The sequence below is a fragment of the Toxorhynchites rutilus genome, chromosome 3 (assembly GCF_029784135.1).
Source record: "Toxorhynchites rutilus septentrionalis strain SRP chromosome 3, ASM2978413v1, whole genome shotgun sequence".
Classification (NCBI taxonomy): domain Eukaryota; kingdom Metazoa; phylum Arthropoda; class Insecta; order Diptera; family Culicidae; genus Toxorhynchites; species Toxorhynchites rutilus.
Window position 1 is genome coordinate 316,978,043 of NC_073746.1, and position 27,264 is coordinate 317,005,306.

Consider the following 27,264-nt stretch of genomic DNA (forward strand, 5'->3'; position numbering starts at 1 on the left):
CTTGAAAACCCACCTCGAAGAGAAACATTCTTCAATTTCATATCACGGGGCATATAGGGTTTTTTTCTTGTTTACTACGGGTCAGATGTAGTGTAACTGTGACGAGCAACCGAAATAGAGCTGTTCCGAGTTGGATAATGTCGATGCAAATAGGATTTGTTTTATTGATCAAAAAATACAGGTGATCCGTCAAATGTTTTTGCTATAAAAAAATCTGAAAACCCCTGATCTAAAGGGTGTGTCACATCAAATTGCATCACGGAAAAAAACGCTGTAGAAATTTAATTTTTAGGAATTATATCTTCAGCTTTCGCTTATCAGATAAGATAGATAAGAGATAAGATAAGATAAGAGTGTATAGATCACGTTGGCCATGCTTCACTGTCAATTTTTCGTAAATTTGGAAAAATGTCGTCGAACGAAAAAGAGGGTCATGAATTAATCCTGTGCACTCATTTCGAGAATCCGGAGTTGTCACATCGGGACATCGGTAAGATGCTGGGAATCGTCTAATCCACGGTCAGCAGAGTACTAAAACGATACTTCGAGAACCTAACCATCGACCGGAAGGTGAAGAACGGCAAAAATGGATGCTCCGTCAGTGAAAAAGATCACAAGCGCGTAGTTAAGCAGTTTAGACGTGATCCGAGAAGTTCGGTCCGGGATGTCGCCAATAAGCTGAATTTGTCAAGTTCATTCGTCCAGCGGACCAAGCAGCGGGAGGGCCTGCGTACATACAAGGTTCAGAAGGCTCATAACCGCGACGAAAGGCAAAACATGGTGGGGAAGACGCGAGCCCCGAAGCTGTACACCGAAATGCTGACGAAGCCGCATTGCCTGGTAATGGACGACGAAACCTACGTCAAAGCGGACTTTCGTCAGCTGCCGGGCCTGTTGTTCTTCTCCGCAGAGGACAAATTCAGCGTTCCGGAGGAGATTCGCAAGCAGACCCTATCCAAGTTTACCAAAAAGTACATGGTGTGGCAAGCGATCTGCTCTTGCGGAAAGCGGAGCGCCCCCTTCGTGATGACCGACACGGTAAACGGGCAGGTTTACCTTAAGGAGTGCCTACAGAAGCGCTTACTACCACTATTGAAGCAGCACGAGGGCCCGACCATCTTCTGGCCGGATCTCGCTTCGTATAACTATTCAAATGACGTGTGGGAGTGGTACGAAGCCAACGGGGTCACCTTCGTGCCAAAGGAAATGAACCCGCCCAACGCGCCGGAGCTTCGCCCAATAGAGAAATATTGGGCGATTATGAAGCAGGCCCTCCGGAAGAACCCAAAAGTTGTCAAATCGGAGGCGGACTTCAAGAGAAAATGGATTTCTGTTCAAAAAAACTACAACCTGACGTTGTACAGAACCTTATGGACGGGGTAAAGAGGAAGGTGCGAGCATACGGGCTTGGGCTCGAAGTATGAATAAAAAGAAAATGCCAAAAGTTGTTTGATAGTTTTTATTTTACTGTCTAAAATTTTCAAAAGGATCGGTCCACTGGGCGAATTTCTACAGCGTTTTTTCCGTGATGCAATTTGATGTGACACACCCTTTAACTTGAGGTGCTGGTGAAAAACTTCTTTCGTGCTCATAATGGAAGACGAGACGTATTTGATTTTTCGTCAGAGAAATTTCCTTCGACTTGCACTGTGATCACGCGTATTCTAGAGCTTGCCCCTCGGATTACATTCAAGGCGTGTTATTTGGCTTAAGAAATCTCAACTAAGTATTAATGAATGACGCTAGTTAATGCATACGTTGAGACGGCAAAAGTTCTACAGGGAACGTTAACGCCATTCAAGAAGAAGAAGACGTATTTGATACTAGAATTCAACGAATAGCAGGGGACCGGGTACATTACGTTCCCCAGATAAGCGATGACGTCGAGTATATCATCCACATCAAGTTCTCGAAGAAGGTCCTTCTCTGACAGATGAGAAGGGAATGTCCAAGTCGGTCTTCTTTCGAGTCACATGGTGGACGGGGAGATATACAGTACGAAGCGCTTGCCGGAAGTTGCGAAGGTGCTGTGGTGGTTATGCCGAACCTGGGATCAGCCCATTATGACAAAAGATCACATGAAGATGGATCGGCTGGAGATAAATATTGTCGCCCGATAGAAAACTTTTGGGCGAAGGCCAAAATGGAGAGACAGCTGACCACCAAACCAACGAAAAGGTAACAGAATACGTCGACATTCATTTTTTCATCGGCCATGGTTGAGGTTCCGCCCAACTTCCGTAAGGCCGCCCAGTGCTTCATTTACGATACTTCATCAAACAATCCTGCCTGTCCAGTATACACTGGTTCTTCCAGCTTATTGACCACGATAAGCCCTGACCGAGCTAGGGGACCAAAGATGAACTTTTCGTGAACGTGAACGTCTGACTCACGTTGGTCCCTGCGGATCAATAGGAGACTTTTATTAAAACCATTTTCAATTTTGTTGCTGTCGTTTCCAGTTGACACTCTCTGAAATATATTATATTGATATATTGATATCGCGGGACATTTTCGCTTCTCTGGCCAAATGCGGGATGTTTCGCGGGACGCAATCTTATGCGGGACATTTAGTTGAAATGCGGGACTGTCCCGCGTAACGCGGGACGTCTGGTCAGTTTACTCATAACACAATAGCGATTTCCAGAATTGTTCGTTTATGGAAATATTTTTAATGTTGTGGCCAAGAAATGATTGCATTTTTGAGGTAGGATCTCTCTGATTTGATTGAATTTCTCTATTGATAATCATGCCCTCGAAAACAGATTTAGCGTTTTTTTTTTGGAAAATAGTTCTATAATCATATCATCGAACACACCAGAAAATGCATTCATCGCTAAGTTCTGACCGGAAGAGAATGCAATAATGTGATTTCATTGACGCAGCAAAAACTATATGAAAAGTTACGCAAGATTTCATTATTGATACATGCTTGTGTGGAGATACACTCAATTCACTTTTTGCATGGTTTCTCAAATTAACTTGTTAAGAGTGTAAAATTGCTTATTGCTTGATTTGCCGGAAAAATCGATTTTTTCGCGGAGCTTCTTGGAATAACACGATATTTGATAATTGCAGATGTGGGTTAGATAAAAAAAATACTTGTTTGCCACTCAGCTCACTTGAGCTCACAGATTGTTTGAGATGAGCACATTTTATTTGAAATAGCACGGATTTTGCATGGTATGTATGCACACCGAGATTTGGATGCACATTTGGTCGGTGTTAAGTCAGATACGAGTTTATTTCGATGAAATCGTGTAAATTGGTCGAATCACAACATCAAGAATGTTGTAATGTATGCGTCTACACTGTAATTGCATCAAAACAGCCGCTTCACAGTATGAAAATCTCATTATTTTGATCACATATTCCATAGCAAAATGCTAAGAAGCAAGCATCAATGGGACACACTATTTTCAACCTAAATTTTTCAACAAAAGAACAATGTTTTGCATGGAATCAAGTACCAAAATCAACAAAGAAGAGATTTCAGATGTCTAAAAATCATATTAGAGCTTTTAAAATTAATTTATGCCATTTAAACTAATAAAAAAAAACTTATTCGTATTACCATAATAGGTACTATTCTGGCGATAGGTACTTCTGCCCTATATATTCCGATTAAACGTAGTCCCACGTCAATAAAACGACAAACTGCATTCGATCACGCAAAAAAACGTTTGAAAACAGATTTAGCGTTTTTTTTTTGGAAAATAGTTCTATAATCATATCATCGAACACACCAGAAAATGCATTCATCGCTAAGTTCTGACCGGAAGAGAATGCAATAATGTGATTTCATTGACGCAGCAAAAACTATATGAAAAGTTACGCAAGATTTCATTATTGATACATGCTTGTGTGGAGATACACTCAATTCACTTTTTGCATGGTTTCTCAAATTAACTTGTTAAGAGTGTAAAATTGCTTATTGCTTGATTTGCCGGAAAAATCGATTTTTTCGCGGAGCTTCTTGGAATAACACGATATTTGATAATTGCAGATGTGGGTTAGATAAAAAAAATACTTGTTTGCCACTCAGCTCACTTGAGCTCACAGATTGTTTGAGATGAGCACATTTTATTTGAAATAGCACGGATTTTGCATGGTATGTATGCACACCGAGATTTGGATGCACATTTGGTCGGTGTTAAGTCAGATACGAGTTTATTTCGATGAAATCGTGTAAATTGGTCGAATCACAACATCAAGAATGTTGTAATGTATGCGTCTACACTGTAATTGCATCAAAACAGCCGCTTCACAGTATGAAAATCTCATTATTTTGATCACATATTCCATAGCAAAATGCTAAGAAGCAAGCATCAATGGGACACACTATTTTCAACCTAAATTTTTCAACAAAAGAACAATGTTTTGCATGGAATCAAGTACCAAAATCAACAAAGAAGAGATTTCAGATGTCTAAAAATCATATTAGAGCTTTTAAAATTAATTTATGCCATTTAAACTAATAAAAAAAAACTTATTCGTATTACCATAATAGGTACTATTCTGGCGATAGGTACTTCTGCCCTATATATTCCGATTAAACGTAGTCCCACGTCAATAAAACGACAAACTGCATTCGATCACGCAAAAAAACGTTTGAAAAAAATGCTCAAATGGTTCAATTATTGGTAAAATAAATCACAAGTGCAACTGCAGTCACTCACAAACAATTCACCACACTTGGAAACATCTCAGTGGTGAGTTTTCCTCGTGTTGCGCGGAGAGCGATTCACTAAAGAAAAGCATCCATCTCACTTTTCACTTCACAATATCTCCCTCTCTCTCTCTGAGAAGCTTTGTGAAGGCCCAACGATACTCTCCCGACTCTCAAACCCCAACGAGCGAGTGACCGCCGAAGCAGCCGAATTTTCCGAGCTTGCGACCATACATTTTTAAACAGCTTCAGTCCCATTTGTATCCTACGGGTTGTCGGACGTGTTTCCCTGTCGGAAGGGCTAAGTTGCGAAAATTGAGAATTTTCCGCTGCCATCGTTCGGTCGGTCGGGTCGCTGTAGACCAGCCCGAGGGGGAGTAGTGAACTGCCCGAAAGTACAGAAGAGAATAGACACACAAAAAAAAGTTGTTGATTTTTCCTCCCGCCACCCGACGAGGAGTACTACGAGCCGTGGTGAGAAGATTCTTTCCGCCTGGCGCTTGGGAAGACATTTAATTAAAGCTAATGAAGGACCTTCTTTGAATAACAGTGAACTAACGCGGCGCGGACCGATGCTCGCGTCCAGTGTCTGAGCATCTCGAGCGTGAGGTGAGGGTGGAGCAGTGATTTTGTTGGGTGGTTTTAGCATCAACGCGCAAAGCCTAATCCCCAGTTGGTTGTTTGCTTTGCTGATTAATTCGACCGGTTCAGTGCAGCTGCCGAGAATACACATTCACATCTGCGTGTATGTTTACACTGTAATTCATCACGAACACACGCTCTTTGCATCTTTGCGAGCGCCAGGATTAGAGTTATCGAGTGGAAGAAGTGAAAAAGTGCCCAACGCCGACTGAACCAAACTCAAATAGAAGTGTATTAGGAGAGCTTTCGAAACGACAAGCGCGTGTCTACTCCTTGAGACAAGTTTATGCGGAAAAGTCGGACCTAAGCAAACCCAATCCCGACGGCGGCACAAGACTAACTTTGCTCCTCGGTTCTGTATATGTATGTGCGAGGGGACTGTTAAACAGGGCCACCTGTGCGAGGAAGAAACCGATTTATTGTAATATCCTCACCATCATTCGTGTCCCCGGTCCGTGTGTTCTCGCGGGGGGGAAGTTGAAGGAAAGAAGTGGCGCGGTGAAATGTGGTGGTTTCCGGAAATTAAACAAGGACGAAGCTGAAATGGCGAGCTGAATTGAAATTCAACCCCACTTCGAATTCAGGGCTGGCTGGCGAACGCGGGGCGGAGCCGTGTCAAGCAATGCTGGTGATTATTCTCGCAGGGGTACTTTGCAGGATACTGGTCCTGACAGGTGGGTGAGAGTGTTTTGTTTCGTATTTTTTTTCCTGTACCGTCGCTTTGTTTTATTCGGAGGAATCGTCGTCACACGGGTGTTCTGCGAATCACACGAATCTGTATTTTATTGTTTTGTTAGGGATACACGTTGGAAAGCGTATTACTGTCCAACTCAAATTTGCGTTTGAATAAAGTTTAATAGATGTTGCCTGTCGCAACGTGTCGTGTTTCCATGGTTGATATTCGATTGGACTTTTGTTCCTAAATGAAACCTATCAATTATTGAACAATGAGCAGATTGAGCGTTGACAGCAATTCATTGGAAAACTTGTTTTCCATGCTATATAGATTCTTTTTCATGACCCACAGAATAAATAGTATTCTTTCAACAAACCGGAGAATGAATAACCCCTGCCGCATTGAACAAATCATTGTATGATGTGATGTTATACCATCAATACTAATAAACTTTGATGATCGATATTGGATAGAGCCACATGATACAGGACCGACTCGATTATATACAGTTTCTGATTTCTTTTCACTGTATATAATCGAATCCTGTATATCATCGAGTCTAAAAAAAATTTTTTTTCTTCGTTTTTTTGAATATGGAAGAGAATTTTGATTTTTGATTCATCCTCTTAAAATCAGAAAATACCTTTCTCACATGAAAAAATGGGTGGGTTATATTTATGATATAACCGCAAGGTTGACGTGGGACTACCTTAGCTTAGCAATCATTTTATTTTTTTTTTTATTGTCGTCAATCTAAATTGTAGACCGATACATTCTTAATACTACTTAAAACTACTTACTTAAAACTAAAAATCTAAAAAGAGCTGGCTGGATAATTTATTCGTTTAATTTAAAAGACGATTTTAACAAGTTACAGAATCAATTTTTTTTATTTATTTATTTCGTCAAATTAGCGTAGACTAAATATGCTGCCCAAATATTACAGTGAAATTTAACGATATCTTATGCTATTCAGATAGTCTTTGAGCATTGATCTTGACATGGTTACATCAATTGTTTCACTGTGTTCGTTACAGAGGCTCATCATACGATTAATAGGACTATATTTGGCATAATTCGTTCTTCGATAATCTATGTAAAAAATGTTAGGGTTTCTCAGGTTCCTAATCGGTGCGTAAAAATTCAGGTTTCCTAATATTTCTTCTGAGTCCACTCGTTGTGATATAATATCAATAATAAATAGAATCATGGCAGAGTTCCGACGTTCTTTTAGGCTTTTAATATTGATTAGCATACAGCGTGCTTCATATGGAGGTAGATGATATGAAGACCAGCCTAGTTTACGAAGTGCAAATAACAAAAATTGTTTTTGTACAGATTCAATTCTGTCTTCGTGTGAAGTTATGTAGGGGGACCATACAATACTACAGTATTCGAGAATTGATCTGACGTATGTAATATACAATGTTTTTATTGTGTACGGATCGTGGAAATGGTAACTAAAGCGTTTAATGAAGCTCAACATATTATTTGCTCTATGGATGATTGTATTATAATGATCCACGAAGGTTAGTTTCGAATCTAAGATCACACCTAAATCTCTTACTCGTTGACATCTACTGATGGGTTGATTACCCAGTATAACACCATTGTTCAATGGTGTTCTTCTTCTTGTAAAAGTAATCAAAGTGCATTTCCTAACATTGAGCTGTAATAAACTCTTAGTGCACCAATTATAAACTATGTCAACTTCATTTTTGAATGTTTGAGAGTCTTCTTCATTCTTTATTTCCATATACAGTTTCATATCATCTGCATAGATGCCTGCCTTAACACTGTTAAGAAAAACGCAAACGTCATTAATAAATAAAATGAACAAAAGTGGCCCCAAATGAGAGCCTTGAGGAACTCCGTATGTAACAAATATTGGTTTTGAAATTTCCCCATTAAATCTTACCATTTGGGTGCGGTCAGTCAAATATGATTCTAGCCATTTCAATAGCTTGACTTCTATCCCTATTTTTTGAAGTTTAAGAAGGAGTAAGGGTATATCAACACGATCGAAAGCCTTACTAAAGTCAGTGTATAGAGCGTCAACTTGATTACCATTATCCATTGCATTCAAAGTGAATGTGACAAATTCCAGCAAATTTGTTGTTGTTGATCGTCCTTTGAAAAAACCGTGTTGCTTATTCGTAATTCGTGTCTTTAGTTGTTGAAAAAGTTTTTGGTTTATTATGGCTTCGAAGAGTTTTGGAATGCAAGAAATAATTGCTACTCCACGATAATTTCTTACATCGGATCTATTACCGGATTTGAATATTGGTACAAGAAAAGAGTTTTTTCCATATTTTTGGGAACCTTTCTGATTCCAATGACGTATTGAAAAGCCATAAAAGTGGATGAGTTAATTCAGATGCCAAATTTTAATTAAAAACCGGTGGAATTCCGTCAGGACCTGGCCCTTTCGAGACATCGAGCTTATTTAATGCGTCCAAAATTTCAATGTAAGTTAGTTTTCTGACTCCAACATCACATGGAAATTCTGGAAGAAATGCAAAGAAGTCACGATCTCGGTCCTCCTCAGCAGTTACAATATAAACTTCTTGAAAAAATGTTGCAAAGAGGTTGCAAATTTTTTCTGGGTCATTCCCCACGGTATCGTCAAGCTGCATGCGTGATGGAAAACCATTGCTTTTTAATTTTGTTTTTATGTAATTAAAGAAACTTTTCGGGTTAGATTTTATGTCCGACTCTGTTTTTAAGCTGCAATCTTCAAAAGCGCTTTTAACAGTTGAGTTGAGCTGTTCGCAAATGTTCAGATATTTTTGGAGATTAGCGTCAGATTTGTATTTCTTATAAAATTTATGTGCCTTCTGTTTTTTTATTTTTTAGATTCTTTATGCTTTGATTAAACCAAATCGGATATTTTGTGTTCATATTTCTCCTTTTTCGTTTTCCTGCTCTATAATTTCATTGATCATCGAGTAAAAAGTCGTCACTGCTACTTCAATGTTTTCCACACTTCTAAATAAATCCTGCCTGTTGATATAGTTAAGCTTACACCTAATTGATTGGTAATTTGCTTTTGTGTAATCAGAGACTTCCTCAAATTCATAATCAAATGGTTTTTGAGTGTTATCTATAAATATAGAATATTCGATAGCTGTGTGGAAAGCTTCATTTTCCAAAGTGGAGTTAATGATTCGGTCACACAAAAATCTTCGGTCATATTTGTCAACAAGAAATCCAAGAAGCATTTCTGTCGATTCTGAACATTGTTTATTTGATTCAACCCAAGACCGGCTATTTTATCAAAAATAAATTGCAGAGTCTTATTATCCCCAACAACTGGAAGCAAGATAAATTCATTTTCAGAATCAGTGAAAAAGTCCGCATTTCGTTGATTGAAGTCTCCGTATATATGGATTTTTGATTCTGCTGCAAAGGAAGATAAAATATTTTCAGCAACTTCAAAGAATTTCTCATAACAACTAAGTTGAGCACGATCAGGGGGGAAGTAAACAGATGCAAATATATGTATCTTTCCCGCAATAAGTGCTTTGACCCACACTTGCTCAAACTCGTCGAATTCTGTTGTTGGAATATGTTCTGAATTTATTAATGAATTAATAGCAATAAGGACGCCGCCTCCCGATTTTTTATGGGATTTGTGAAGATTACGATCATCTCTGAAGACATTAAAACGATTTCCGAATACTTCCTCGCTTCTAACACTATCATCCCAACTTGTCTCTGTGGCCATAATTATCGAGAAAGAAGAATTCAGAACATTAATTTGGTTTTCTTTCATTTTAAGTGGACTTTTCATACGGTTGAAATTTTGACAGTATATCGAAATTTCAACTACATTTAGTTGTTGAGGCGAGGAAGATGGTTCATTATCTATTACTTGGTATGACGAGGCATACAAATTATTAAAACTTACTACTTCTCCTTGGTGTGAAGCTGACAATTGATTATCTTCTGGGACGTCTGATTTCGTTAATGGAAACATCTCCTCCTGAGAAGATGCCATGTCTTGCCTTACGCCAGGAAGTGGCGAGTTGTCATCCTCCAATGGGTTTGTATTGATTTAATTTTTGATTGAATGAAACAACTTCTGAATTCAATTGAATTCAATATATTTGCTTAGTGAGTAAAAAAATTGTATAATGCCATGTGATGTCAATTCATGCGTTTGGATAGATTATGTTCTTCGTTACAAGTAAATTCAATGATAGTCCATTTACGTTTGGTATGATGACATCTTGGTTTTGAGGTCTGTGTTCGACAAACACATTTCAGTCGGAACAAAAATGCCCCCGATTTGCATGTATTTGCAATTCCGAGTTCCCCATACACCTTCGTTTATAAGTCTGTAATAGGTAAACACATTTCAGCCGGAATAAAATACCCCCTACTTGCATGTATATTCGCAAGCAATTCCCACAGGTACATTGATTTTGAAGTCCGTGTTAGGAAAACGCAGCTCGGTTGGAACAAAAATACCCCCTACTTGCATGTACATTGATTTTGAAGTCTGTGTTCGGGAAACCGTAAATCGGGCCAATCAAAACTAGGCAGTTAGGGCGTTTAGATAACGCTTGACATTTCACAGTTATTCAATTGTTCATCTAATGAAAAATAACATTTTATTAATTACGATAGAAGCGTAGACATATTCCGTATCAATTGATGCAAACATCTTTCCGATCCAGTAAGAAATGTTCGAGTTATAAGCATTTGGAATCTTTAATTTTTTCCTGCATGTTCTGTGTTCAGGTGTTCATTTTATCCCCCATATACTCCGGTTAGACGTAGTCCCACGTCAAAAAATAAATTTATCCAGATTCTCTCAGGAGGAAATAGACGATAATATTTTTGACGTAGGACTACGTCTTTCATTTCTATACCGGGGTGTAAAATCAAAGTTTCGAAAACGAAAGCGTTACGCCGGATACCGAGATTTTGAGCAATAGATCCTAAACAACTGAACGAAATGGTATGATAAACACTTCATTCGAAAGATAAAATGTCTACGCGTTATATACTTGTTAGTTTTTGATCCAAAAACTTGTTTCAATAGTCTTAAAATTGCTTTCAAAACAGGCTATTTAAATCACCAATTGGTATATAAGCAAGCGCCGCTCGGAAATCCACTCAGTTATAATTGAACAGCGATTGGAGCATGTTGTCGCTGTTGTGGTGAAGCTAACTTCGTTCATCATGAAAGCGCTGATGAACGGTGTCACCAAGAGCCTGTTTGTGGATCTTAGGCCAGAAGGGAATCCATCAGGAGGAGAGTGATACCACTGAAAAGGCGACCAAGAGAGTATCAGCATCGAAAAACGGTTCCGCTTGGGGCATCGGAGCAGCCATACACACACATACACGCGCAGAATTCTTTTCATTTGGTTGCTGTCCAGCCTCGAGAAGATTTCGGAAAGATGTAATCGTTGCTGAAAAATAATCTGCCAGTTCCCCTTGGAATTGGAAAATACATTCAAGCGAAAGAGTTTATTTGAATGTTTTCTATCCATAAAACACTGCGACCAAATACATTTGGTTTCGTGATTTTTCAATCAAGTGCAATTAATTAGAGGGAAAGTTTCTGAAGATTATTCTTCCCCATCAGTAGGATATTTTCGTATCCAATATTGGATGCGCGGCAACGGAAAATGTTCATATAATTTTCAATCGATTATTGCTCAGTCGCTGAAAGTTTCAAACTCAGAGAGTTCATTCGCCTCTAGTTTGCCTTCCAAATTGCAATCGTACAACACACCTTTTTTCGATTCAATAACGGACAAGAAGCATACTCAAGCGATATTCTGGTGATGAAACGCATTCATTTTTCGCGAGGACATCGACTGGACAACATCGTTGCTGGACGAGCTGGACGGCGAGGGATCGAGTGATTCATTACCTGACTTGACCTGAAACGCGTTCAGTTTGTTTCGAACTGTGAGGGAGCGCAGAAAAGCCGATCCACCAGGAGGAGAAGAGAAGGCGACCAAGAGAAGCATCAACATCGAAAAACGGTTTCGCTTGAGACATCGGAGCAGCCGCCACACACACACACATACACGCGCGGAATTCTTTCCATTTGGTTGCCATCCAGCATCGAGAAGACTCAGGAAAGATGTCATCGTTGCTGAAGAATGCCAGTTCCAATCGGAATTGAAAATTACAATCAAGAAAACAAGTTTTATTTTAGATGTTTTCTATCTATATAATACTGCGACCAAATACATTTGGTTTTGTGATTTTTCAATTAAGTGCGATCAACGTAAGACCACGTCTTTCGGCAATTTATTAGAGGTGCAATGAATCTTAAGTAGGAATTCCCGCTCTACGCGCACTGGCAAACGATGTTTACTCAACAATATCTCAAACGAGAAATGGGTGTTGTGAGAAAGGATGAGCGAACGCAAAAATTATGTAGACTGATTTGATGCAACATATATTTTGTCTATTGGAAATGGAATACAAATCATATCACAATACAAGCAATGTATTATGTATTATACAACTTTTGTGTGATTGTTTCGTTTGCTGAATATTGTGCCTCCAACGTAACACTCTTGTTTTCGAAGTTCCCCAAATATTCATTTATTCATTCATTCAGAATTGATTCAGATGCAACTTAGAAAAAATGATCACTAAATAAACGAGAGTCCTACGTCACCCTTGCGGTTATACCACAGATATAACCCATTTCCAGTTTTTTTTATCCCATTTGTTTATTTCAGGCTCATTAGCATATTAGTAACAGAGCCAAATTTTAATCATGAACATGTCACATGGTTATCACATCTATAATTATGTAGCACATTAAGGCGGCATTCCATCTTTTCAATATGCTACATGCTACAAGTCAATGGTTCTTGCTTATTGGAGTGTCTCTTCTTACGACATGATTGGTCTTGTCGAGCAGTGTTGGCCTTATCCAATGGCCTGCGGATTGATGCGGCGTGTGTAGCACGACATGTGCGACAATGTTGGAGCAACTTCGTCATTGATTGACGATTATCATAACTCACCACTTGTGGAGGCGATCTGGCGTAGTGGTAACATCCATGCCTCTCACGCTAAAGGTCATGAGTTCAATTCTCACTCCCGACATTCTTCCAAAAATGGAAGTAACAAGTGACGAACCAGCCAAATGAGTTGAAAATCACTATAATACAGATAGAAAAAAAAAAGTTATCACCACAATAATGAAACAACAGAATATTTGAACACAAAAATAATAACATCAGGGCAGATATGGTGGTGTAGTGAGCGTTCGCATACTACTATTTTGAGAGGCGAATGAACTGAAAAGTTTAAAGCCTCTTTAATTCAACATCATCATCATCGCATACTACTGTGTAGTGGTTGAGGTGGAAACAAAATAAAAAATTGGGCAAGTATCATATCCATTGTTGTTTACCATGGACTTGTAGCATGTAGCATGTTGAATAGATGGACTGCCGCCTTTACACAGTTGCCATTTCTTGGCGTAAGAGAATTCGTTCTATACCATTGCATATGTAGGCGTAAGAGTATTCTTTCTGTTCTTCCATTATCCAGTTAACTCTTTGAGGCACGGTGGTATTCAAAATGTCCCACCTTTTTGATGCGTAATAACGCATGGTGGGACATTTTTTGTTCCACCTAGAAATATTAGAATAGCTACGCGCTCATAATTTTTTTTCTTTTTATTTAAACTAGTTGGCAACACAATTAGCAAATGTCAGAAATATATTCGATTGCGTCGGCATAGTTTATCATCATGACAAGTTCATCAAGTGTTGAAACCAAAAATTTTCAATAGTCCAGCTTTATTTAGTGATTTTGTGAGAAAAATATTAAAAGTAAGTTTTTTTTTATTATACTTTACTAAAATTATTTTTAAGAAAAATAGAAACTTTATCCCTTTTTTTTTTTTAAATGCAAAAGTGTGGTGGGACTTCATTTAACCCACCATGCAAGCTAGCGAGTAAGAAATAAAAGCAGGTTTTTAATTTATTATTTAAGTTTATAGTGAAAACTATAATTCTAGTTTTCAAATATGTATTTTTTTTACCCTTCTGATTCAAGATGAACAAAAATAACCCGGATTTCGAAGAAATACCTTCAGATGACAATTCTATAATTGATTCTGAATCAGACGAGAAAGAATTGCTTACCCCAATGAAAAAACGAAGTCGACTAGTTCACAATAAAGTAACATTTTCCTAAAAGTCTCCAAAATGGAGTTATAACGGGAACACAACACCAGCGGGATCATTTTCTTCAAATGTTGGGCCGACTCAAGATATTGCAAACCCGCAAGATCCAACACCTTATGACGTGATCTGCCAATTTATAACTGACGAAATTATTGACTCCATCGTTTTTCAAACCAATTTATATGCAGAACAACAAAATAATAGATACACTCCAACTAATTAACAAGAAATTCGCGCATTTATTGGTATGAATTTTATAATGGGAATAAATCTAATGAATACATATGTCAATTAATGACTATAAATCGTTTCGATTGGCATTCATATAAATGATAATATGTTGATTCCAAAGAGAGATACCATCAATTATGACAAACTATATAACATTCGCCCATTTGTGAAAAAAATACAAGAAAATTTCGAGAAGAATTTTAATCCAGGTCAAAGTCTCGCGATCGATGAATCGATGATAAAATTTAAGGAGTGTAGATCAATGAAACAATATCTCCCGAATAAACCAATCAAAAGAGGATACAAATTATGGATTCTAGCAGATAATTCAGGTTATTGCTACAAATTTAATGTATACACTGGAAAAATTGACAATGAAGTAACGAAGAACCTTGGTGAGAAAATTGTGACTACTCTTACTACAGACTTGGTTGGAAAAGAACATACTATTTATTTTGATAATTATTTTACCAGTATAAATTTATTAGTGGACTTGAAATCGAAACAAATTAATGCCTGCGGTGTAATCAATAAACGAGAAAAAAATTGTCTAGGTTTAGTAAAAATATCAAACATCGAGGAGAATATGAATCAATAGTAAGTGATACGGGAATAATTGCCACTAAATGGGTGGACAATAAAGAAGTTATCATTGTTTCAAATTTTCACAATCCAGATCAATACTCCATAGTACAGAGCAAAAATCGTCAGTTAATTAGAATACCCATTACTTGTCCTTCATTGATTGATTGCGGATTATAATAATAATATGAATGCCGTTGATAAATGCAATCAATTGATGTCTAGTAACAGTCTTGATCGCCGCAGTAGAAAATGGTGGTATCGTATTTCGTTTTATTTGATTGACGCAAGTGTTGTTTTTTTATTTATTCATTTATCAGGCTCATTAGCATTTTATCTGTAACAGAGCGGGGTTTTTATCGTGTACATGTACATGTGTTTATGTTTCTATAAATTGTAAATGACACAATAGTAGTAGTAGCCATTTAGGCGTTAGGTTTTCTGTTCCATTACATTATGGTAAATTACACTGTAGTAGCCATTTTGGCGTAATGGTATTCTATCTATTCTTCCATTGTTCAGCAGACCGGACAGCGGAGACAGTTGATATTGATCATTGATGGGTTATTTATAGAACAGCAGCCCGATGTTTCTTGCAGAGCAGAGCAGTTGTATGGATGAATCGATCTTTGTTCCACCGTGGATCGATCTCCATAGCTGATGATGGTTGCGTGGACGTAGTTTTTCTATAACAACACAAAGATTGTCAATTAAGGGCCCTGAGTTTGAACTCACGATCGATCGCTTAGTAAGCGAACGCGTAACCAAGTGGCTACGAAGACCCCCAGCAAGTGTTGTTAACGGATATATTTTATACAAACAATTGTATAAAAATATAACATTAAAAAAATTAAAATGTCAATGTGCTGAAGGATTTGTTGCACAAGCATTGATAAATAGAAATATATCCAAATCCAAATCACTACCAATAGAAATAACTAAATCTAAACCAACGGTTTCATTAGAAATTAGAAGAAAAGATTCAAAGCATCAACCGATACGTTCCAGTCGTAGACGATGTGCGCTATGCAGTGCAAAAAAAAACATGAGGTTCACACATTATGGTCTTGTACTGTATTCAAAGTACCGCTGTGCGTTGGTAAAATTATGTGTTTTAATAAATATTATTCATGAGCATGCTCATTTAGCATTCTTCTCATACTATTAGAGTCCCACCTTATAACAAATAACACAATTAAAATATTTATATATTTTTGCATTTTTATATCATTGATGTATATCTTCATCAATAAAAACACACCAATTTATTTCAATTTTGAGTGGTATAAAATTTCTGTGCAACATGGTTATTTTTGTTTTCTAAAACTCTGTGCCTCAAAGGGTTAAACCACCGGACAGCAGAGACAGTTGATATGATCATTGTTGAGTTATTAATAGAACACAGCAGCCCGATGTTTCTCGCAGAGCAGAGCAGTTGTATGGATGAATCGATCTTATTTCGACCGTGGATCGATCTCCATCGCTGGTGATTGTTGCGTGGACGTGGTTATTCTGTAACAACACAAAGATGGTCAATGAGGGCCCTGAGTTTTGAACTCACGATCGATCGCTTACTAAGCGAACACGTAACCAATGTGGCTACGGAGACCCCCCCTGCTTCCATCCTTAGTGGATAAAGTTTTGCTACTGGAGAGCGAAACCAAATCACATACAAAATTCCAGAACGACATTTACTTTCATGATAAATAAACGAAAACATCTATTTCTTTTAATCTCAACAACCTCGAAAAGAGTAGCATTGCTTCATTATGATCAAGATTAGCGCAAGTGCAATCCTAGTTGAAGGCAGATTTGCGACTGGCACGCGAATCCAAATAACTTATAACATTCCAGCACGAAACTCGAGATCCTTGGTATTCCCCAAATAATGTTTTGGCGCATAACCTTAACGCCTGCTTCGCCATAGCGTCAGTTCAATGCATTGATGCAATGTAGAAGGCACCAACGAAGTTTGTCAGCAGTCAACGAAGGAATTTTGTCAGTGATTTGGTTTAGCATGACGGTAAGAAAAACTCTCTCCAGAAAGGATGACAGCTAAGCTAATCCACGGCTTACAGATACAAGGCTAGTTCTTTAGCGAGTAAACATTTTTTTTGATGACGTCATCCGAGTCGTCAGTGTAAACAGTCGTCAGTTGTATTTTGTTTTCCGACTTACGCGTAAATGTTCCTGAAATGAAAATTCGAAAATGGTTCAATGCGCTGTAAGCGGGTGTATAAATTATAAAAATGACATTATCGGGCCAAAAAAGAGATTCTTTCGCTTTCCGAAAAACCGAGAATTATGTTCTTTGTGGATAAATGTTTGCGAAGCCAACAGTGATTTGAACGTAGCCAAGGCGAGGGTATGCTCCGATCACTTTTTAGATGAGGACTACCGATTGAAGGACATTCTACTAAACACCGTATGGAGCAAACGAATGCTGCGGGAAGATGCGGTTCCAAGCCAATTATTGCCTGCGGGAAACAATTTTGTTGCGAAAAACGAAATCACCGTATCCGAACGGAAGGAAATCGTACAGGAGGCTATTTCTGAGTACGACAGGTAAGGTAATTTCAAAATGTTCCTCCTTGTTGATGTTCATCAAAGTAAATCCTTTTTCAGGAATGTTCCTCGTTTCCAAGATGCATCTGTCCAAACAGATATTCAATCGGGGCAAGATGCAAAAGATAAAATTACGTTTTTAAAAAATTATCAGAATTATATTATTTTACATCAGAACCAAATTGGAACTGGCCTACCGGAGGAAGATTGAAGCTCTTCAAAAAGAGCTTCGATTGGAACGCAAAAAGAATAATCAATATGTTGCTGAGTCAAGGAAACATAGAGAACTATGCCAAGGAGTTAACCACTGTTTTTCGAAAGGTCAAGTGCGGAAGCTTCGATCTCCATCCAAGCGGATTAAGTGGAGCGCTGAAGATATTTCAACCGCCTTATCAATATATTCAGCAGGATCTAAAGCCTATAGATTGCTTCGATCAAAAGGATATCCTCTACCAGCAATTTCCACATTGCGGAAATGGTCCGGAAAATTTGATTTGTCACCTGGAATACTTACGCCTGTACTGAAACTCTTGAAGTCAGCCCCATACGATGAAAAAGAGCGTGTGTGTGTATTGACCTTCGACGAAATGAAAGTACGAATGGTGTACGAGTATAACCGACGTACAGACAAAGTATTAAAGCCATCGAAATACGGTCAGGTAGCGATGATTCGAGGACTTTATAAAAATTGGAAGCAAGTTATCTACTTCGATTTTGACAGTGCGATGACCGCAACCCTTGTGAAACAAATCGTTCAAGCCTTGGATAGCATCAACTTTACTGTTGTGGCCATGGTTTGTGATATGGGTCCAACAAATATGGGTCTATGGAGAGAGTTGACAATCACTACCGAGAAACCCTACTTCAAAACTAACGATGATCACAAGGTGTTTGTCTTTGCAGACACACCTCACCTGATCAAGTTAGTGAGGAATCATTTTTTGGACACTGGCTTTATGCTTGACGGTCAAACGTACGTCAATTCTAGACCTATTGTAGATCTCATGAATCTTGAACAGCATGACTTGAAAATTTGTCACAAAATTACAAGCACGCATTTGGACGTAAAAGATGCTGGCCGACAGAAAGTCAAATATGCTACCCAACTATTTTCAAACACGGTTGCCCAAGCGATCAAAAGGGGAGTTTGTCTTGGTGTACTGAACTCCCCAAATGCATGCGAAACTAGTGAGTTCGTGAAAGTAATTAATGATTGGTTCGACATGTTTAACATGTCAACTAGCATGAAAGGTTCCAGGGAGAGGATGGTTGCATTCAGCATGTCGAATGAAACTCACATGGCCATCCTGGCCAAAACAACCCAAGTCATGGAAAACATGAGAGTTCCTAATAAAAGAATGATTCTTCCTTTTCAAAAAGGTATCCTAATTAACAATGCAGCAATCGTCCAACTGGCTGAATATTTGGAAACTACATACGGTGTTACGGACAGCTGAGGCTTATCGCGGATCGAGTTACAGATCCATAAGATAAGCAATATTTGAGATTATATTTAGAAAAGACCTCCAAGCGAGGTATAGAAACGTTTAGAAAGGACCAATGTAAGGCAATTAAAAGATGTAAGAGCTCAAGTGTTTTGTTAGGCTAGAAAACGCTTGTAGTTCGAAATTATTGCCGGTCATAAATTCAGAATGGACGAATATTTAAATAGCGTCCGGTAAACAATTTAATGCATGCATCATTTAGGATGCATTTTTATTACCCTTTTCCATCCCTAGCTGCGCTCAGCCAGATACACCAGCAGGGTGTAATAAAATAAAAGGATGTTATTTAGAGCGAAGGATGGAAAGGGGAAATCCAAGAATAAGATAGGCGCACCGACGAGGTGCTATAAACTTAAGGTATTTTCTTAGGGTAGAGCAGCCGTCTCAGACTGCACGTTACCATACGCTAGAAGAAGGGACAAGGAAGGTAGATGATCTAAACGAAACCGATATGTTATCGGTTTTCAAGAGAGAGAGAGGAGATGTTCCTCGTCAATCTTAGTTTAAGGAACCATGTATATATTGTGAAACTTTTGAATAAATTTTTTAGTATTGTAACAGAACTCACGCGAAAGCGTTAAAATTTTTCTTTCAATAGAGAAATTTTTCATGGTGGCTCCAGAGAGGAGCAGTGAAGATTTCCAAAGTGGAAAAAAGTGAAACTCGCGAACTCTTCTCGACAGTGGATGCGAGAAGTGATAATTCGCGAAAATTTATCGGCAGTGGATGCCAACAGTGTTAATCGCGAATAAAAAGTCTTTTTCAAAGTTAATTCGCGAACTATTCATCGGCAGTGGATGCCAACAGTGTTAATCGCGAATAAAAAGTCTTTTTCAAAGTTAATTCGCGAACTCTTCAAATAGCAGTGGATGCCAAAAGTGAAACTCTTCTCGGCAGTGGATGCGAGAAGTGATAATTCGCGAAAATTTATCGGCAGTGGATGCCAACAGTGTTAATCGCGAATAAAAAGTCTTTTTCAAAGTTAACTCGCGAACTCTTCTCAGCAGTGGATGCGAGAAGTGATAATTCGCGAAAATTTATCGGCAGTGGATGCCAACAGTGTTAATCGCGAATAAAAAGTCTTTTTCAAAGATAATTTGCGAACTCTTCAATCGGCAGTGGATGCCAAAAGTGTTTCTTTCAACCGAAATAAACATTGTGAATTGATTAAGAAACCGGCAGTGGATGCCAAAAGTGTTCCTTTCAAACGGAGACAAATATAAGTGAATTAACCAGCAAAAACCTTAAGCAGCAGTAGACGCAGCAGCACCAGCAGTAGCACCACCAGAGGTGACAACAACATCCGAGCCAGAAGGCCTCCCAGGACAAGGAGAGAATCGCCCAAGCACCAACACGGAAAGACGGAGATAGGACCGGATCAACAAAAAAGGTGTGATTTTTCCATTTTAGTTTAGTCATGTCTTATCAATTCATTAGGAATAAGAATGGCAATTGCCGCTTGTGCAATGAGCCTGATTCTAGGGACGATTTAGTCGCGTGCGATGAATGTGACCGATGGTTCCATTTGACATGCGCAGGCCTAAATAAAAAACCTAAACAAACAGAAAGATGGATATGCCCCAAATGCAAGACCATAGAGAACGAATTGTTAAGACTTCAAAAAACACAACCAACACCAATAGAAGAGATGATGAATATCCATAGAGAATCTATGCGGGCTCTAGTAGAAACTCTTAAAATTAAGAACGAGGGTAGAGAAGAAACCCCTGATTCAAATAGACTGTTACACCGGCAATCTCTCTTAGACCTCCCCTATTTTGATGGGTCATATAAGATATGGCCTAGATTTAAAATAACGTTCGAAGAAACTACCCTTCAAGGAAACTTTTCCGATTTAGAAAATATAAATCGTTTACAGAAATATCTCAAAGGAGACGCGCTGAAATTAGTGAGCGCTCTTTTAATCGATAAAGCTAATGTTCCAAAAATAATGGAAAAACTAAATCTACGGTTCGGAAATCCCGAAACCATTTATTCGAATTTATTGAAGGAAATGCTAAATGCGAGGAATCCACATTTTGGATCACCCCAAACAATGATTGATTTTGTAACATCGCTTGATTGTTTCGTGACAAATATAAAAATACTAAAACACGATGAATATCTCAATGATCCTAGATTGATTCGTGATTTAGTTTTAAAACTTCCAAACGACTTGCATCATCAATGGATCAAGTTTGTAGCTGATACAAAGAAAACAAGAGATATAATTGATCCATTTATACCGACGCTAGAGGACCTTTATAATTGGTTAAAACCTCAAGAAGAGTTGGCCACGATGCTACAGTCGGAGAGGAAAGAAAAACCTCATAAGAGCGGATATCTGAATACACATGCTGTAAAGGAACAAAAATATAGGCCGAAGCGCCTACCAAAGTGTTTCGCATGCCGAAACGAGCATAAGACATCAGAATGTTCAATTTTTAAAAATATGAACGTTCAACAAAGGAGTGATTTTATTTTTAAACACAGGCTATGTTTAGCATGTTGTAATTATACAAACCACATGGCAAAAGATTGCAGGATCGCAAAGCCTTGTGGAATCGATGGATGCAAACTTAGACACCACGCATTACTGCATAGAGCAACTCAGAGAGATGCTAACCTTAATAATACAGAAAGCGTTAATTGTCATGTAAATAAAGAGAACAAAATACTGTATCAAATCCTTCCAGTTACATTGGGCTGCGGAAAAAAGGAAATTAAAACTTTCGCATTTTTAGACCCTGGGTCATCAGTAAGTTTGATTCACGCTGATATTAAAAATAAACTTGGAACACAAGGGCGTAACAACCCCTTAACGCTGGTTTGGACTAATGGCGAAACTCAGCAAGAACTAGATAGTGAAGAAATTTCCCTAAGTATACAAGGATGCAATAATCAACGTTATAACATACATAATTTGAGGACTGTGTCGGAATTATCTCTTCCCTCACAGTCAATGAATATTCATGAATTACGACGAGAATACAATCACTTAGAAGATATAACTCTCGAAGGATATGAAAATGCTATGCCAAAAATACTGTTAGGTTTACCGCATTCGTTTTTGATAAGCGGTAGGGAGACGCGATCAGGTAAATTTAATGAACCAGTCGCACAGAACACTAAACTCGGATGGGTTTTGTTCGGGCAAACTAACGAACATAAAAAATTGAAAGGACACGTGCTGATGAACGACGAAATTGATTCATCAGATTATTTCAATAAAATGATGGAAAATTATTTTAGCCTAGAAGATTTCGGGATAAAAGTACCTGTAAAAACCTTGATGTCTAACGATGAAAAAAGATCGATTGATATCATGAATTCCACTTTGAAATATGAAGAAGGAAGTTATGAAATTGGGCTGCTTTGGAAACAGGAGGATGTACAATTTCCGCATAGCTATCAATCAGCCATGAACAGACTACGTGGTCAAGAATCAAAAATGCGTAAAAATCAATGTCTACGTAAATGGTATGTTGAGAAAATAAAGGAATATGAAACCAAGGGATACGCTAGAAAACTCACTCCCACAGAACAGCAGCAACGTGATCCAAAAATATTTTACTTACCGCACTTTACAGTTGTGAACCTAAATAAACAGCCCATAAAGCCACGGCTTGTTTTTGATGCCGCTGCTAAGGTTAAGGGAGAGTCCCTAAACACGAATTTATTACAAGGCCCGGATGCAACGACGTCGCTATTTGGAGTGTTAATACGATTTAGAGAAGGAAAATTTGCGATAACTGGAGACATCAAAGAAATGTTTCATCAAGTTAAAATAAGAAAGGAAGATCAAAATGCCCAAAGGTTTTTATTTAGGGAAAACTTTGACGAAGATCCCGACGTGTATGTGATGCAAGTGATGACCTTTGGAGCTACCTGCTCGCCCGCATGCGCACAGTTTGTTAAAAACACAAATGCTGAGAAATTCAGAGAAAGTCATCTTCAGGCAGTAGAGGCCATTCAAAACAACCATTACGTGGATGACTACCTAGATAGTTTCGACGATTTAGAAAATGCCTCAAAAATTGTGAACGAAGTTATTACCATTCACAAATATGGGCACTTCAATATCAGAAATTTTATATCCAACAGTAATGAGCTATTGGGACAAATCCCGGAAGAAAATAGAACGGAAGTTAAAGAAGACTTATTAGGAAAATTTGAGGAATCATATGAAAAAGTACTCGGAGTGTATTGGGATACAAAAAAGGATTTTATTCGCTACAAGGTGGATATTCCTGTTACACAGGAGTTTACGAAACGAAAACTGCTTTCACAAAGCATGAGTGTTTACGATCCACTTGGTTTATTATCACATATAACAATTCAATCTCGAATTCTAATGCAGGAGCTCTGGAAAAGTGGAATAACATGGGATGAACAATTAAACCCAGCACTAAAGAAAAAATGGGAGAACTGGCACACAAAACTGGAAGAAGCAAGAGCAATAAGAATACCACGTTCATATGCCAATTCTTCTCACCCAAAAGAACGAGAACTACATGTCTTCGTTGATGCATCTGAGAATGCTTATGCAGCAGCAGTATACTTAAGGAGTGTATATGAGTCACACATTGATGTCAATATCGTGGCTGCCAAGGCAAGAGTCGCACCAACTAAAATGCTTTCCATACCACGACTCGAATTACAAGCCGCTGTATTAGGAAGCAGATTGGCTAAGACAGTAAAAAACGAGCTACGTCTATCAATAGATAGAGTAGTATTTTGGTCAGATTCCAAAACTGTATTAGCATGGATTCGTTCAGAACCACGCAAGTACAAACAGTTTGTTGCCTTACGGATAGGAGAAATATTAGAAACCACATACGTAAACCAGTGGAAATGGGTGAATAGTAGGAATAATCCAGCGGATGAAGCTACGAAATTATCAAATAGTAATTCAATCTGGTTTACAGGCCCACAGTTCTTATATGATAATGAAGAAAACTGGCCAAATGAAGTTCAGAGAAGCGACACTGACGAAGAATTAAGACCACTGCACACTATTCAATCGAAAGAGTTTAGTGGTCTGAAAAGCATTCACATAAATTGGTGTTCGGATTTTGTGAGATTGAAGCGTTCTGTTGCAATTGCATTCAAATATATCGATTGGCTGAAATCAAAATGCAGGAACCAAAGCTTCAATAAAAATATTGACAAGGAGGACCTGGATTATGCTGAGCTCGTTTTAATATATAAGGCTCAATGGGAGTCATATCCCAAAGAAATGGAACTCTTACAAAATAAAATGAAAATTCATAAGGGAAGTGAAATTCGAGCACTTAGCCCGGAAATTTGCACGGATGGAATAATGAGATCAAAGGGACGTATTGAGAACGCTAACTGTTTACCAACTTCAGCCAGAACACCTATCATTCTGTCCTACAAGCATTATGTGAGCACTTTGATATTACGTCATTATCACGAAAAATATCGACATAAAAACCTGGAGACTGCCATAGCGGCAGTGCGACAAAAATTCTGGATAACAAACATCAGAGTTGCTATTAAGACAGTTAGAAGGAAGTGCCAATTTTGTAAAAATATGTCTGCGGAGCCAATTCCTCCAATGATGGCAGCCCTACCACGTTCTAGAACTACACCATATTGTAAGCCATTCACGTATACAGGCACAGATTATTTCGGCCCTTATGGCGTGTCTATTGGAAGACGCACTGAAAAACGTTGGGGATGTTTGTTTACTTGTATGACAACAAGAGCAGTACATCTCGAATTAGCACAAGATATGAGCTCAGACTCTTTTATTATATGTTTCCGAAATTTACAATATCGTAGAGGTAAAGTGCAAGAGTTGTTCAGCGACAATGGAACTAATTTCATTGGAGCAAGAAACGAATTTGAGAAAATTCTTAGAAGGCTATCAGACGACGGAGTCAAATGGCATTTTAATCCTCCCGCTTCACCGCATTTCGGTGGAGTATGGGAAAGAATGGTGAGAGAAGTTAAAAGCCTTTTACCTCAAAAACAAGAAACCATACCAGAGTATGAACTTAGAACCATACTAACCGAAGTTGAATTCCTCATTAACAATCGCCCGTTAACGCATATTCCTTTAGATACAGAAGACGATGAGGTTTTAACTCCTAATCACTTTCTGTTAGGTTGCGCTGGTGAAGCTGTCATTACGATCGACGACGTTTCCAAAGCAGAAGCAACTCGTCAACACTGGAAAAGAGCGCAATCAATTGTTAAGGGATATTGGAATCGGTGGATAAAAGAATACCTCCCAACCCTAACTAAAAGAAATAAATGGTTGGAGAAGACTAAACCTATAAAGGTAGGGGATATCGTGGTTTTTGCCGATGAAGAAAAGAAAGGTAAATGGCATAAGGGCAAGGTGATAAGAACAACAACTAATATGGATGGGCAAGTTAGATCCGCTACCGTGGAAACAATTAAAGGTGAAATTACTAGACCAGCTGTAAAATTAGCAGTATTAGATGTAAGTAAGAACAATGAAATCGAGAGCTCAAAAGATACCACTATTTCCTCACCACCTCTTAACTTTGTTGGAGTAATTAAAAGTGCCCCAGGGAGTAAAGAGGAAATTAAGGGGCCGCGAAATCCTCAAGAATGGGGAGTAAGAAAAACGGTTAACATCGAGCATGTAAAAGAGCTGGCGTCAAAATTGAAACCGAAGCCACAAACAAAAAAGAAAGTCATAGGTAAAATAAGACCATATACCGGCACGATACAAAAGGCTATCGTAACCGCAATGGCAATTCTAGTACTGGTAAATTTGACAAATGCCGTCAACATCCAGCCTATTGAGGAAGGGGGTTTAATGTTTGATCATGTTGGGTCATGTATAGTAAAGCGAGGAATTTGGAGGACAAATATTGTATCCAACTTAATTCCTAACGACGATATTTCTATGCTAGACTCTATTCATTCGAACTTAGAAAGAACCTTGAAGTTCATGGGGAATGTAACTCAAGACAGCGCTTTGACAGAACTTGTAATGTCGATAGAACGACAATGTAACAATGCAAAACAAGAAATAAATTTTTTATCACGATCAAAAAGGAGTCGTGGAATACTTGGGTTTTTGAAAGACCTGTTATTTGGGAGTAATGATGTGGAAGACGAAGTACAGTCTTTGCGTATTCACGAAGAGCAAAAACTTCATGATATCTCACAAACCATGAGACTATTGAATCAAAGAAGCAAAAATATGGGAGATGAATTAAGCGTAAGAATTCGTAGACTAAATGAAGGAATGTTATCTTTGAAGGGAAAGTATTCCGAAGAAAGAACTAATATATTCGCAAGAAAATGTTTTGAGACCACAACGTTAGCTTTGCAATTGATTGATGGCATAACTCGAAAATACAGGATAATTAAGACTCACCCTTTAGCCGAAAATGAAATGCAAAAGGCAATTCAAAATATAAAGAAGCAATTACCAGAAGGATACTCAATCCTTAGAGACCCACTTGCAGTTAAATACAACATTAAAATTGAAAATGGAACAGTAAATATAATAATGGAAAATGTAATTATTAATAAGGAAAACTTCGAAGTATTCAATGTAATCCCTATTCCTGAAAATGGAAGTGTTATAAAAATAGATCACCATGTAATAGCAATTAATAATAAACATGAATTTTTTTACCCAGATGGAAATTTAATAAAGCTTAATGAAAGTCATTATGTGGTAAATCAGCCAGAATTAACCAGAGTTCCAGATTGCATAGCTGGAGCATTACTTCATGAAACGATAAAACAAAAATGCTCAACAAAGATGATGGAAGAACCATACACCATGTTAACAAAATTGAATAAGATCAACTCTATATTGTACACAACGAGCGACCCTAGCAAGATAATAATCCATTGTAATAATGTAGCCATGTCACCGCCTTATAAGAACGCGATCATAGAACTGTTCCCAGATTGTAAGATCCTAACAGAAAAAACTATTCGTTATGCCCAAATATCTGGACATAACAGGGAAGCTAGAATATTTTTTAAACCTATTCAGAAACTACCATATGTACTAGAAAAACCAAACATAAATGAAAATTTGAATACAACTATCTCGAGTAGAAATCCATATGAAAAGGTAGATATAAAGGATACAGTAATACCTGAAGACGATTTTATAAAAAAGAAACACGTATATACATTTGGAGGTACCATAACTGTTATTTCAATGATTATAATAGTAGGAATTTACGT

The 27,264-nt window shown here is 38.0% G+C and overlaps 1 protein-coding gene across 1 annotated transcript in view; it reads left to right on the top strand.

Annotated features, from left to right (window-relative positions):
* The first annotated feature begins 4,935 nt into the window (after window positions 1-4,935).
* LOC129775861 (uncharacterized) overlaps window positions 4,936-27,264 on the top strand; it is a 51,672-nt gene continuing 29,343 nt past the window's right edge. Inside the window, exon 1 of the mRNA XM_055781024.1 lies at window positions 4,936-5,985. Within this exon, the coding sequence (XP_055636999.1) occupies window positions 5,934-5,985 (52 nt within the window). The 5' untranslated portion in view covers window positions 4,936-5,933. The remainder of the gene's footprint in view (window positions 5,986-27,264) is intronic.